Genomic DNA, 13,322 nt, shown 5'->3' on the forward strand with positions numbered 1-13,322 from the left:
ATCTTATGTTCAACTCATACGCAAATTTGTCCAGTGGTGAAAAAGGAAATTCACTTGTTCACATCACTCAGGAAACAGTTAAGTGGATCTTTTTTCCCTTTTTAAGATTTTATTTATTTGAGAGAGCGTGCACACACAAGTATGGGTTGGGGGAGGGGCAGAGGCAGAGGGAGAAGCAGACGCCTTGCTGATCAGGGGGCCCGATGCGGGGGTTGATCCCAGGACCCCGGGATCACAACCTGAGCCAAAGGCAGATGCTTATGCCACTGAGCCACCCAGACCCTCAAGTGTATCTTTAAGTGCAGCCATTGAAATGGTGACGTCAGGAGCCCATATTGCCCCCTCTTTTCCTGGCTATGTTTCCTCCCTGTTGGCCTCTCCCTTGGGAGAACACACAGCAGACACAAGGAGCTCTTGGCTTCCAGCATTTGCCTCTGATGGCCCTCACATCAGGACATTTTCCATCATCTTCACCCTTGTCCTAGCCACCACCATCCCCTAGATTCTTCTAGTACCTTCTTACCAGGGCTCCCTGCCTCTGTTCTCACTCACCAGCCCTCTCCCCTAGTTTGTTCTCAACACAGAAGCTAGGGATCTCTTAAGGTATGAGTCCAATCATGCCTTTTCCAGGGTTCGTGACTCTAATTCCCTGCAGTTGCCCCAAAGTCCCTCCATGACCTTTCCCCTCCACACACACCTTCTTACCTCTGATTTTGTCTCTTACCACTCATCCCCTGTGGCCATGCTTGCTCTTTTGCTGTTCCTCAAGCACATGATACATGGGCCTTTGCTCTGGCTGCTCAGTCTGCCTGGGTTCATCTGTCCCCAGGCAGCCCCATGACCCACTTGGTTCACCCCCGCACTCCCTCAGATCTTTGATGAAATGCAGGATCTTCCATGAACATCTTCTTGAAAATTGCCCAAGTCAAGAGGTGACACTAAAGCCAATAAGAAAGAGCCAGCCCCATGAAGACCTGGGGGAAGAGCATTCAAGGCAGAGGGAATAGCAGGGGCAAAGGTCCTGGGGTGGAAAATGGCTTGGTGTATTGTAGGAATAGAAAGATGCCAGTGTGTCTGGAGCTCAGTGAGTAGAGTTGGGGTAAAGGTTGAGGGAGAATGGTAGTAGATGAAGGTGAAGAGCTAGCTAGGGAGCAGAGAGTAGTTACCACGGAGAGTAGTCACCATGGGGGAAAAGGAGTTGGATTTTCTTCGTTAGTGAGAATGACTTTTGAATCTTGTTTTTTTTTTTACTTTTTTTTTTTTTAGATTTTATTTATTTATTTGACAGACAGAGATCACAAGTAGGCAGAGAGAGAGGAGGAAGCAGGCTCCCTGCTGAGCAGAGAGCACGATGCGGGGCTCGATCCCAGGACCCTGGGATCATGACCTGAGCTGAAGGCAGGGGCTTTAACCCTCTGAGCCACCCAAGCGCCCCCCCTTTTGAATCTTCTTGATTGAGGGGGTGACATGATTGTAGATGCACCCAGGCCCCCACATAGGTAATTGATTGAGGGAAGCAAGAGTCAGGCCAGAGAGGAAGCCGTTACGATCACCCAGGAGAGAGGTGCTTGTGGCTTGGATGAGTGTGGGCCCAGTGGAAGGATTGGAAAGTGGCTAGATTTGAGATGTTTTTTAACTGTAGAGTTGGGGCTCGCTGATGGGTTAGATTCGGGTTGGGTTTGGTGGGGTTGGGTAGATGGAATAGAGAGGAATCAGGGATGACTGTGAAGTTCTTGGACCTAGATGGTTGATGGCAACCTTTTTTGGGGAGTTAGGGGAAGGAGGGATAGGATTCCTGGCAGCTGTGGGGGGCTGGCCTCTCTCCTCCATCACCACCACGGCTTCCTGGTCCTGATACCTTTATGACTGAAGAGCGCCAGGGTCTGCCCAGAGAGTGGGAGCGTACTGATCCTACCTGCCTTTTGTTCCCCTTCTGTGCCAGCGTGGGACGACGGTCGAATCCGAGCCTTTGCCCCAGAGACGGGCCGGCTGATATATGTCATTAACAACGCCCACAGGATCGGAGTGACAGCCATCGCTACTACCAGTGACTGTAAACGGGTCATCAGCGGCGGCGGGGAAGGGGAGGTACCATTCTTGAAGGTGGAATCTTTTTCTGGAAACCTCAGTTTAGAGCAACTACCTTATAGAAAGCCACTGGCTTGATTTTTTTTAAACTTTACCCGGAGTCAGGCAGGACCAACGTAAGATTTTGAAGAAACCCTAAAATACATCATAAAGTAATGTTCTAATAATGGAGACACACATCTAGGTATGTTTATTCATGAACGAACATGTAAGATACAGACACGAAAACATTCTATATGGAATCGCGCTGTGATTCCAAGTTAGTGTTTTGCCAGAATTTTGGAATTGCTTGTTCTTTTTTTCCCTCCAAAGACTATAGTTATATAGTTGTCTTCATCGTATCTTTTAAAGAAGATGTTATTTTTAGAGTGAATTCTTTCATCTACCCAGTTGTTTGAGATTTTAAAGTCGTTACACTTGACCTTCCCTTCGTCCTTTGGAGGAGCCTGAAACCTCTTCCGTTCACACGTTTTTCTCAGCCTCCCCCTCCCCACTCCCCAGCTTTCTCTGCCTCCACCCCCCATCCCAGCCTTCCCTTCTCCGGAAAGGACATTTTCTTTTCCTTTCTATTCTTCCTGCTGTTGTAGGAATAACTTAACAGGGAGAAAAAAGATCCAGCATCTCGATGTGGCCTCTAGCAGAGTTTGGGCCAAACGGACTCATGGCTGAGCATTTGGGCTCCAGACTCCTACTGCCTGGGCACAAAGCCCACTTCCGCCACTTCCCAGCTGTGTGACCCGGGGCACGTGCTTTAACCTCTCTGTGATTCCCTTTCCTGTGCATAAAGGGAGGATAACAACCGACACTCCCAGTTCACGAGGTATTTTGCACTGCTTCATACCAAGTCTTCAAAATCGGCTGTGCGTCTTACATTCAGAGCCCACATGGCGAGTCACGTGACCGGTGTTCCAGAGACACGTCTAGCCCTGGACCCACCCCTGCTCTCTGCCCACCGCCCCCTCAAGGGTTTGGACCCCCTTCTTTCACTCTTCAGCTGCGCTGCTGCCGACCCCCGCAGCATCCTTGTTTGCTCCCTCACCCTTTCGGGGCGTCCACCTTGCTCATGCCCAAACATGGCTTGGACCGGATCATCTGCTTCTGGGTGATGACAACTGCGGGAGGAAATCCTATATTACGAATGCATTCATTGCCCTTGGCAATCTTTTCAGAACACCCCATCATCCCTTCCTCCCATTCCCCGCGCAGCTGCTACAGACCTTCCTTCCAAAAGGCATAAGCTTCAAGGTCTTTGCTAAGTGCTGGAGACCAGGGGCTGCCGGTCAGCAGGTGTGCACGGGTATGAATTCAGCACTTCCCGAAATACTCAAGCACTTCCATTTTCATTGGTAAATGGCCTCGCCTGAGTTGCAAGGACCCCAGTACCACCATCTCATCTCCTTCCCCCCACAAACACACCTCAAACCCCCGCAATCCCACCACGAAAGGGCTAGTAACGCCCAGAACATCCAAAGTTCCAGGCCTGGGGGCCCACACCATAGAAGTTAGAAAATTTTAGAAAATTTGAAAATCTTGCTGAAGACTGGATGTACGCCTCTGCATATATAGTGGCTTAAACAAGATTAGAGAATTGTTATGGACACAGCTCATCGGGGATAATTTGGTGGTTCCTCCTCTTCCTACTAAGGAAATGGCTTAGAATGGTTTTCGTACTTTGTTTATGGCCGCTTTCCCCTTTTGGGTACAAATAAGTTAGTCTGTTATCACTTACCCTACTATTCTTATATTCTTGTATTGTCTTCTGTTTCTCATGCTAGACAATCTCATCTTCTTTTCCACAAGTCCGACATACTCAGTGTAAGAAAGGGGAAGTGTCTGACCACATTATAATGTTTTCTGGTACAGTCATGACAGAACGTTTATCTTTTATACGACATATGATGACTTTCCTTTTATGTCCCTTTTATTGCAGTGAAAGCATCCTACTGACTGTTTTGAAATTTCGTGGGTAGGACCCATGACCTATGATACGACTTTCACTTCAGGATAGCAGGCGGGTGTGTGGGGGGGTGGTCGGAAAATATTTGCTGTAGAAAGTGGGTCTTGGCTTTGATGAGGCTGGGAACCTTCGATTGGAAATGATTAAAGCCCAGCAGCTGGTGTGATGCTTAAATACAGCTCTGGGTCCCCCAAGAGCCTTCCCGATGGCCTCGGAAGCCCGAGAGCAACGCTCGGCAGAACTGAGCAGACACACTATTCCTCTTGGTTTCGCAGCAGGCATCTGGTACCCTTCTCAGCCTGAAAAGCGCACGTAGGTCTGGGATCGTTGGTAGCATTTTCCTGGCTCCACAGAAGAATTTTCTTGTTCTGCGGCTTAGCGTTCCCACCCTACTCGGCTGAGATGAGAACAGGGAGTTTAAAATAACAAGAACAGCGGAGCTGAAAAAGCTCCTAGACATATACATATACATATGTGTGTATGTGTGTGTGTGTGTGTATTTTTTGGTAATCCCTTCCAAAGCCCCCAGCTTGTGTTGAGAGCCTCTGCTTGGTGGCTTTCAGGTGAGGGTCTGGCAGATCGGCTGTCAGACCCAGAAGCTGGAGGAGGCCCTGAAGGAGCACAAATCCTCCGTGTCCTGCATCCGGGTGAAGAACAACAACGAGGAATGTGTCACGGCCAGCACGGACGGGACCTGCATCATCTGGGACCTCGTGTAGGTACCCGTCCATGATAGGGAGCAGCCTCTCATGCTGGAAGCTTGTCACAACCCCTGGACAGCGCCTGACTCCCAGCTAACTAGACCAAAGCACGTGAACTTTATTGTTGGTGTCATATAGCAAATTTTTTTTTTTTTTTTTTTTTTTTTACTATAAGCACTTTAGCTGTGTGTTTTCATTTGGAATTACACCCTATTCCCCTAACCCTCTCCTTGCCCAGCCCCTCTCTACCGCTCTGAGGGTGACTTGCCTTTGTGCCTAACTGCATTAGAGAGACTCGAATAAGACCAGAGGTAGGAGAAAAGAGATCTACATCTAGAAAACGGATCTAGGTATTGCCAAAGAATACGGAGCATTCTAGATTGCAGAGAAGAGAATGGGAATTAAAGCAAGGGCAGAACACTTTTTATTCAATGCATTAAAAAAAAACCCAAACCAAAGAAAATCCTCCCCAGGCTGGTCCTGTGTGTCTCTCACTTTGACCTGCCCATGAAGCACCTAGAGATCTTGCCAATGTGTAGATTTTTACTGAATAGATCCAGAGGGCTGCCTGAGAGCCCGCATTCCAAGCCAGATCCCGAGAGATGCCCCTGGTTAAAAGATTGCACTTGTCGGAGGTTGTAGCCTCCCCTGGAACTCCCTTTTGGGATGACCACATGTGTCCAAGTGGTGTGGGGGGGTGGGGGGGGGAGGGAGAAGCCATCCGTACCTGTTTTTTAGCGTCCTATCTGCTGCGATGGTTTTCAGACCATGGTGCCCCTGGGAATGATCTGGGCTGCTGATGAAAAGCACCTGAGTGTGGGCCTCATCCCAACCTGCTACATCCAGATCCCTAGAGGCAAAGCTCGGGAATATCCCTTTTTAAGAAGCTGTCCCCCATACTTCACCACTTGGGTGGGAGGAATCTTTCCTTCAACTCGGTGGCCTCAAGAATTTGATGGCTTGCGTGGAAGGCAGCAGGGTGACTCTGAATTCAGCCTCTCCTATTCATGCTTCCTGGGACTCCAGGCTTCCCCTGGGGTTCTGTGCTCTGTCTTTGGAAAAGGCACCCCCCCACACTCTGGGTCGTTGGGCTACCCCACAGGTGCCCTGGGAGCATCCCAAAGTGGAGGGTCAGGGTCGCTGGAAGTCTGTCTGGGTAAGCACACCAATGCAACCCAAACTTGTACCAGATCCCATCTGAGCAGTAAACACATCTTAGAGGGGAAGGGAAGTCACAGCTTCTGGGTCTCATTTTCAGACGTCTCCGGAGGAATCAGATGATCCTGGCGAATACTTTATTCCAGTGTGTTTGTTACCATCCCGAAGAGTTCCAGATCATCACCAGTGGGACCGACAGGAAGGTAAGCACTCCCTAGCAGGAGTCGGGATCCTTCCGGAAGAAGCTGCCATATGCTGCCGCCACAGGAGCCCCCCACTGTCAGAGCCCAGTTTTGCTGATAGAGCTGCTTAGAAGTACTGGTTTTCATGATTAGGGTATTTCTGAGGCTAGAACCCAGTTGCGCAGCCCGGAGGTCCCTTTGATGACTTTCAATCAAGTTCTTATCTCGTGTCCCTCCTGCTTTATCAGCATCGTACTAAAATCTCGTTAGCTGGAGAGTCCCTGTCCTTGGGTGAAGATTGGTCCCTCTTTGGGTGGGTGAGGGGAACCCCGCCTCTTGGAGCAAAGGAAAGGCTTCAGGAGAGAGGCACAGGGAAGAGCAAGGACGCTAGGGGGTCATCTACCCTCCTGGCCACGTCAGACCAGCCAGGTGTCCGTCTCATTACCTGAGCAACCAATTAATGGATTTGGAGTCCTCTAACCCAGACTTGGAGATCACTGAAGAAGAGCTTGTGCATTTGTCTTTTCACAAGTCACAGAAAAAGTTGAGTTCAAAGTATAAAAATATTGTAGGAAAAATACTAGAGGGACCTCTCTATGCTCCCCCAACACTAAAGATAGAATCCAGGGATGGGGGGTGCTCTTAGGGGGCTCAGTTAAACATCTGCCTTTGGCTCAGGTCATGATGTCAGCGTCCTGGGGTCGAGTCCCATATCGGGCTCCCTGCTCCGTGGGGAGTCACTTCTCCCTCTCTTCCTGCTCCTTCTCCCTGCTCTTGCTTGTGCTCTCTCTCAAATAAATAAAATCTTAAAAAAAAAAAAAAAAGAATCTAGGAATGGGGCTTTTCCCTGTTTAAGCTTCCCAGGTGACTGGGGACTACTGTCCAAAGATACTTTTTGTCATAAAACCCCCAGAAATGCCCCTAGGTGTGGGCCAGAGTTTGCCTGACACAGACAACCTGTTTGGGGGGGCCTCACTCTAGTGTCTGTAAGGTTGGCCTTGCTAGTTCCTTTGTGTCTTGCCCACCCAACCTGGTTTACGTCCGCCCACCCCCAAGCCCGTTTCACTTCCGGTTCCTCTGGGACCGGGGTTGGGGGCAGTGAGGGCGCAGACAGGGTATTAGGAAGTTCGCTGTGATGTCACCGTAAGCGCTATTAGAACATGGTGCATAAAGCTTCTAGATTTGTATCCCGTTTCCCTTATGCCAGGGAATGGAATGGTCTTTGAGTTTATGAGACTTGAAACAGTCTCCTGCCCTCATCTGGCAATTGTCACCAGAATATTCAAAGCATAAATCACGAATCAATGCAACAACCCGAAGGGCTGGGGACATGATGGCGTTCTTGCTGTCAGGATGCTGGTCAACCTTGTATTGTTACCGTAGGCGGGAGGGGACGGATGGGATGGGCACTTGGAAATGAACCCGTCCATGAACTGTGGGTTAATAGGAGGTCAAGACGACGTCAGATGGTGACACGGATAAAAGGAAGTAGAACAGGTTACACAATCCAGCTTTAGCTAGGATGATTGGCGAAGGTCTCCTCAAGGAGGTGACACTTGAGCTGAGAACTGAGTGGCGGAGGACCTCACCATGCTTAGCTCTCAGAGAAGACCATCGGCAGAGGATACGCCTGAGGGAAAGCCAAGACTCCGTCAGGCTGCCCCGAAGAGGGTCACTATGACTTTGGCCAAGAGACCAGGCAGTCAGCTACCCGAGAAGCGAGGATTTCGGCATGCATCTATATTCCCTTACACTTTTCCTATGAAAACAACTCTTTGTGTTTTGTTTTTGTTTTTATTTGTCAGAGAAAGTGAGCACAGGCAGACAGAATGGCAGGCAGAGGCAGGGGAGAAGCAGGCTCCCTGCTGAGCAAGGAGCCCGACGTGGGACTCGATTCCAGAATGTTGGGATCATGACCTGAGCCGAAGGCAACTGCTTAACCAACTGAGCCATCCAGGCATCCCGAAAACAACTCTTTGTTAAAGTGATCAAGCATCACTGGAAATTAATAAATTAGCTAAAAGAAAAAAATTTTTTTAAAACAGCATGCACAATTTCTAGCTCGATTCAGAGGAATACGGATTCCCGACATAATGACCTGAACAGCACATGTCTAACACCATGAGATATGAAATGCCTGCCCAAGCTCACACTCGTGAGTTCTGGTCAAGAGCTTTGCTTGGAAAGAGATCTTCTCCGGGTGCCTGGGTGGCTCAGTTGGTTAAGCGTCTCCCTTCAGCTCAGCTCATGATCTCAGGGTCCTGGGATCGAGCAAGCCCCACGGGTGCTGCTCCCTCTCTCTCTGCCTCCCCATCCCTCTGCTTGTCCTCTCTCTCTGTCAAGTAAATAAAATCTGGGGGGAAAAAAAAGAAAAGAACATTTTTTGAATAGGTTGTTCATTTACACGGTTCAAAGTTCAAGAAGTATAAAAGCGGTATGAGAGAAAAATCTCCCTCCCTCTAGCAACCCCTACTCTCCCCCCCCCCCCCCCCCCCCGCCGCTCCCCATCCCTAACCTAGGAGGGGCCATACTATCAATTTTCCTCTAGACCTCATGCGGGGGTGGGGGTGGGGGTGGTTTCACTGCTTTAAGGCAGAACAGAACCTTGGAAATAGGGCGAGGTGGGGAAGAGCTTGCAGTCAGCGGTAGGGACCAGATCCGGCAGAACTCTCTGGGCCGGTCACTCCCCCAGCAGCTGGAGGGGGGGACACTTCCCTTCCACCAGGCCCTCCCCTGAGAGCTGAACCGGGAACGTGGACGCTGTGGCTGTTTTCTTCTTCGTTTCCAGCTTGCCTCGGACTCCCGAGCGCTTCGTCTCACCCAAAGCGCTTTCTGTCACAATCCGGGCTCACTGGCACAGTCTCCTTCTCTCTAAATAGAACGAGAATGTAAAAACCAACGCCAAAAATACGAAAATGCCTTTCTCCACCCCCTGCCTGAACCTATTTATAATTCCAGCCCATCTCTCCTCCCGGGATGTATTTTTGCCACTTTCTATATAAAGTAGAACCATCTTCTGCTAGCGTGCGCGTGCGCGCGCGGATGCTTCCACCGGGCCGAATCCTGCCCAACGCTGCTTTTCTGAATTCCAGATTGCTTACTGGGAAGTCTTTGATGGGTCCGTCATCAGAGAGTTGGAAGGTTCCTTGTCTGGGTCGGTCAATGGAATGGATATCACCCAGGAAGGAGTGCACTTCGTCACGGGTGAGTCCTGGGGTGGGAAAAGGAAGCCCCCAGCCCTGCTTATTTAAATGGGAACCTAGAACCCCCCAGAAGGTGGGAGGCAACAGGAAGTGAGGACACAAGTGTCAACAGGCCCCCGTGGTGAAGAGTCAGGCCCCAGCATTACAGGCGGCGTGGCTGGAAAAGAAAGTAGCAGAAGTCACACTTCCGTGGGAGGAAACTTCTGTCCATGAGCCTTGGGGGCACACAGAAAAGCTAAGCCCTACATTGCTTCCCTTTTTTGGTGGTGGCAATCGATGCAGAAATGGGCCTTTAAATGGTCTGGGTTATCTGGGATGCCTTGCACCGTTATTTCCTCCAGAAGTCTTAAAAATCGGAATTTCCAGGAGGTGGGCATCGACCATACAACTCGCCCGTCTGGAACATCATTGACCATCATTTCCTGCCAGACCCTGATTCTTCAGGACATTAACGGATAAATGCTCCGAATGAATTAAAGTTTCACAAACACATCTCCTTTCAACATGATAGAAAACTATGCAGGGTGTGACCCCAACCACACATACAGGTGCTTACATAGACCTGTATACTTGTACCGAAAAGACCAGAAGGAGCGAAACCAAAGGCCTTCTCAGTGGTTATTTCTGGGCGGTGGGCTAAAAGGGGATATCACCTCTTTGTGTTTCTTTCCCCCCAATTTACTACAACAGACCTAGGTTTTTATAACCAAGGAAAAGAGTTCCTATGCAGATTTTCTTCCTTTATCTGGGAACGTGGAGCACGTGTTGAAAATTAGCCACTTGCTTGGAATCAGGACTGTTCTTCCCTAACCTGGGGGAGAAATTACATACACCTGCTGGTCTTTTTCAGGTGGAAATGATCATCTGGTCAAAGTGTGGGATTATAATGAGGGTGAAGTGACTCACGTCGGGGTGGGACACAGCGGCAACATCACCGGCATCCGGATAAGTCCAGGAAATCAGTACATCATTAGCGTGAGTGCTGACGGAGCGATTTTGAGATGGAAGTGCCCGTTTTCCTCCTGAGGCCGTGGAGACTTCTGGGACTGCAGCACTGCCTACGGCTCTGTTGAAAGTTGACCTTAGATAACTCTTAACACTGGTTTGGGTTTCCTCACATCCGTGACTCTGTTCTTGAGTCAAAATATTTTTATCGTGAAATTTCTCCTTTTCTTTGTAGGATGCATTTTAACCTTCTTAGATTGTACATTAAAATGGGAATGTGTTCAAGAATAAGTTGTCCAGACTGTAATTAAAAGTTTTTTTTTATTATGAATAAATTCCCAGTTGCTGGTTTCCTGTCTTAATCTCTGCTTTACAACAGTAAAACCCTCGGTCTTTCTGCATCATTTGTCCACACACAGCAATGCTGCTGTTCTCTAAAAATGAGGGTCTGCTTACCTTCCTAACCAGCCTTTCATCCTTCAAGCTGCAATGGGGCAAGACTTGGTTTGAGTCCAGATCATGGGTAGAGTATTAGGATTGTCTTTCTTCCTTCCAACTCTCTGAACCTCAGTTTGGCCTTTTGTGAAGCGAGAATACCGGCTTAAAATGTTATTTTGAGAATTAAGTGAAATAATGAGTTAAAGCGTTGGCAGAACTCCTGATGGAGTAGAGTGAATTTTGGTACCTTCTCAAAGAAACTGTGCATTCTTGGGGATCCCGGGTTAACCATCAAAGGTGAAATTTCACAGATGCTTTTCTGGGCGATGGAAGGCAAGGGGATGGCCTTTGTATACTGATCAAACATTTTTTTTTTTTCCCCAGAGAGGAAAAATCATGGCATTTCAAGAAACACTTCAAGTCTCCAAATCACAGTACACTTTTTTTTTGTTGTAGGCCTGTTTTTTAAACTCTTTAACTAATGCCCCCCCTCCCCCCGCTTTGTTTTGCATCAGGTCATCTACTGGGACCCTATTTGACACATCAAGGCAGATATTTTAATAAATGATCACCTATCAAATAAGTAACATTTCAGGGCGTTGATGTAATAATGCGTCCCGCTGATGTCTTTCTGAGCCAGAAAATGATGAGAACTTCGTCTGCAAGACTTTGCCTGATTAATTATAAACCTGACAGTTACAGGGTCAAGTGAGCAGAGGCCCCCAGGGTCACCCAGCAAACCAAGGGAGGGGCAAGGCCAAGCCAGTTCCGACTGGGCACCAATTCAGCGAGGGGACCGCACAGGAGGCGCGCCTGAGGGCCGGAAAACTTCCTGGTAAGCAAACACCGAGGTTGGAAAGAGCCAGCCTGTGTGCTCGGCCGACCGCAAAGCCGGGTCGAGTTCCGGTTTCTTGGCCTCGGTACTGGCGCGAACCTCCTCGGGCCCGCTAGGACGCTAAAGTCTCGTTTGCAGGTTTTGGGGAAGCGACTCTGACCTGGTCTGCAGTGGAAAGAAGGAAGTCACAACCATCCCGGATGATTCTTCCCGGGGCAACGCGCGGCTCCCAGTCCTGGAAGGCCTCCCGGACCGGGACAGACGGGCTGGAGGCAGCGCCACTTGTGCGCGCACACCTGCTCCTGCAAGTGGGAGGACCCCGCGGTCACTCCCCGAACCGGTCCCAGCTCCCGGTGCGCGCCTCTCGCTGCGCCGGAGGCTGCCCCTTGGGGAGTCTCCCTTTTCCCGTTCTTCATATTCACCTCCACGTAATTCCCAGAAACTCAGGCTATCCGGGGCTGGGCAATCCAGCAGGCGCTTTCCAATGTACCACCCCTCTACCGCTCCGCAGCTTGCAGGCTGGCGGGAGTGGGAGTGAAATTCGGGGCGTCGGTTGGTTAAGAGGTAAGGAAGGGTGGGGACCCAGAGCGGGCGAGTCCCGCGCCTCTGCTCGCTGGCGGCGCCGCGGGGCCGGGCCCGGAGGGGTGGGGGCTGGTGGCGCTGCCCTGGGCGGGCCCTGCGGCCGGATTCCCGCGCGGGGCGGGGCGGGGCGGCTCCGCCCCTGGCTCCGCCTCCGCCCGGTCCCGGCACACCTGGCCCGCAGGTAGTCCGCACCCGCCGCTTTTCCGGGGCCGTCAGGGTCGGTTAGCGGCGCGTCCGTCTCGCGGCCGGGGGTCTCGGCTCCGAGGGCGCGCGAGCGGGAGCCATGGACCCGGGCGTGGGAGCCGCGGCGGGAGAGGGGCCGCCTGCGCCCCGGCCCCGCCGCCGCCGCTCCCTGCGTCGCCTGTTCAGCCGCTTCCTGCTGGCGCTGGGCAGCCGCTCCCGCCCGGGGGCCTCGCCTCCTCGGCCGCGGCCCCAGCCGGGATCCCGCGAGGGCGACGGGGACGGAGAGGGGGGCTTCGCCTGCGCGCCGGGCCCCGCCCCGGCCGCGCGCGGGAGCTCAGGGGAGGATCGCCCGCCCGGCGCCCAGCCCCAGCCCCCCGCCGGCGACGGCGCGCGGCCCCCGGGCGCGCAGGGCTTGAAGAACCACGGCAACACCTGTTTCATGAACGCCGTGGTGCAGTGTCTCAGCAACACCGACCTGCTGGCCGAGTTCCTGGCGCTGGGGCGCTACCGGGCGGCGCCGGGCCGCGCCGAGGTCACGGAGCAGCTGGCGGCGCTGGTGCGCGCGCTCTGGACGCGCGAGTACACGCCCCAACTTTCCGCCGAGTTCAAGGTAGGCAGCGCGCCCGCCTCCCGCCCCCGCCGCGACGGCCAAAGCGCGCGCCACGGCCGGAAAGGGTCTTCTGGGGGCCCTCATCCGAGGGCACCCAGCGCGGCAGCTCGGCTCGCCGCCTTTGTTCCGCGGTGATGTGTTGTGCTATCGCTTGCCGAAGTCTTCTCTGTGGATTTCTCCCAGGTGTTTTGGGGGTGGGGGGAGGAAGGGGGAGTCGATTTGGGTGTATTCAGCATTTTTGCATTCAACAAACATTTGTTGAAGTTGAAGGCTTTTGGATCCCGGTGGCGATCTAGCGCTGCGGGGCTCTTTCCAGTCTGGAGGGGTGTGGCGTGGCAAGCCTGATTCGAAAGGCCTCTGAGGAAGGAGGGGATGCTGGCGTTGCGAACTGAATGACAAGGACGCCGCCTGGTCAAGGGGCTAGGAGTGACCCAGGTAGA

The 13,322-nt window shown here is 51.8% G+C and overlaps 2 protein-coding genes across 3 annotated transcripts in view; both read left to right on the forward strand.

The window, feature by feature from the left end:
* Positions 1 to 10,567, forward strand: part of CFAP52 (cilia and flagella associated protein 52) — a 36,362-nt gene extending 25,795 nt beyond the window's left edge. Inside the window, exons 10-14 of the mRNA XM_032321195.1 lie at positions 1,943 to 2,088; positions 4,609 to 4,760; positions 6,005 to 6,107; positions 9,179 to 9,290; positions 10,140 to 10,567. Of these exons, the coding sequence (XP_032177086.1) occupies positions 1,943 to 2,088; positions 4,609 to 4,760; positions 6,005 to 6,107; positions 9,179 to 9,290; positions 10,140 to 10,315 (689 nt within the window). The 3' untranslated portion in view covers positions 10,316 to 10,567. The remainder of the gene's footprint in view (positions 1 to 1,942; positions 2,089 to 4,608; positions 4,761 to 6,004; positions 6,108 to 9,178; positions 9,291 to 10,139) is intronic.
* A 1,787-nt stretch (positions 10,568 to 12,354) lies between these two features.
* Positions 12,355 to 13,322, forward strand: part of USP43 (ubiquitin specific peptidase 43) — a 50,772-nt gene continuing 49,804 nt past the window's right edge. For both annotated transcript variants that reach the window (XM_032321193.1, XM_032321194.1), the window contains exon 1: positions 12,355 to 12,882. In XM_032321193.1, the coding sequence (XP_032177084.1) occupies positions 12,373 to 12,882 (510 nt within the window). In that variant the 5' untranslated portion in view covers positions 12,355 to 12,372. The remainder of the gene's footprint in view (positions 12,883 to 13,322) is intronic.

Source organism: Mustela erminea, chromosome 18 (genome assembly GCF_009829155.1).
Source record: "Mustela erminea isolate mMusErm1 chromosome 18, mMusErm1.Pri, whole genome shotgun sequence".
Classification (NCBI taxonomy): Eukaryota; Metazoa; Chordata; class Mammalia; order Carnivora; family Mustelidae; genus Mustela; species Mustela erminea.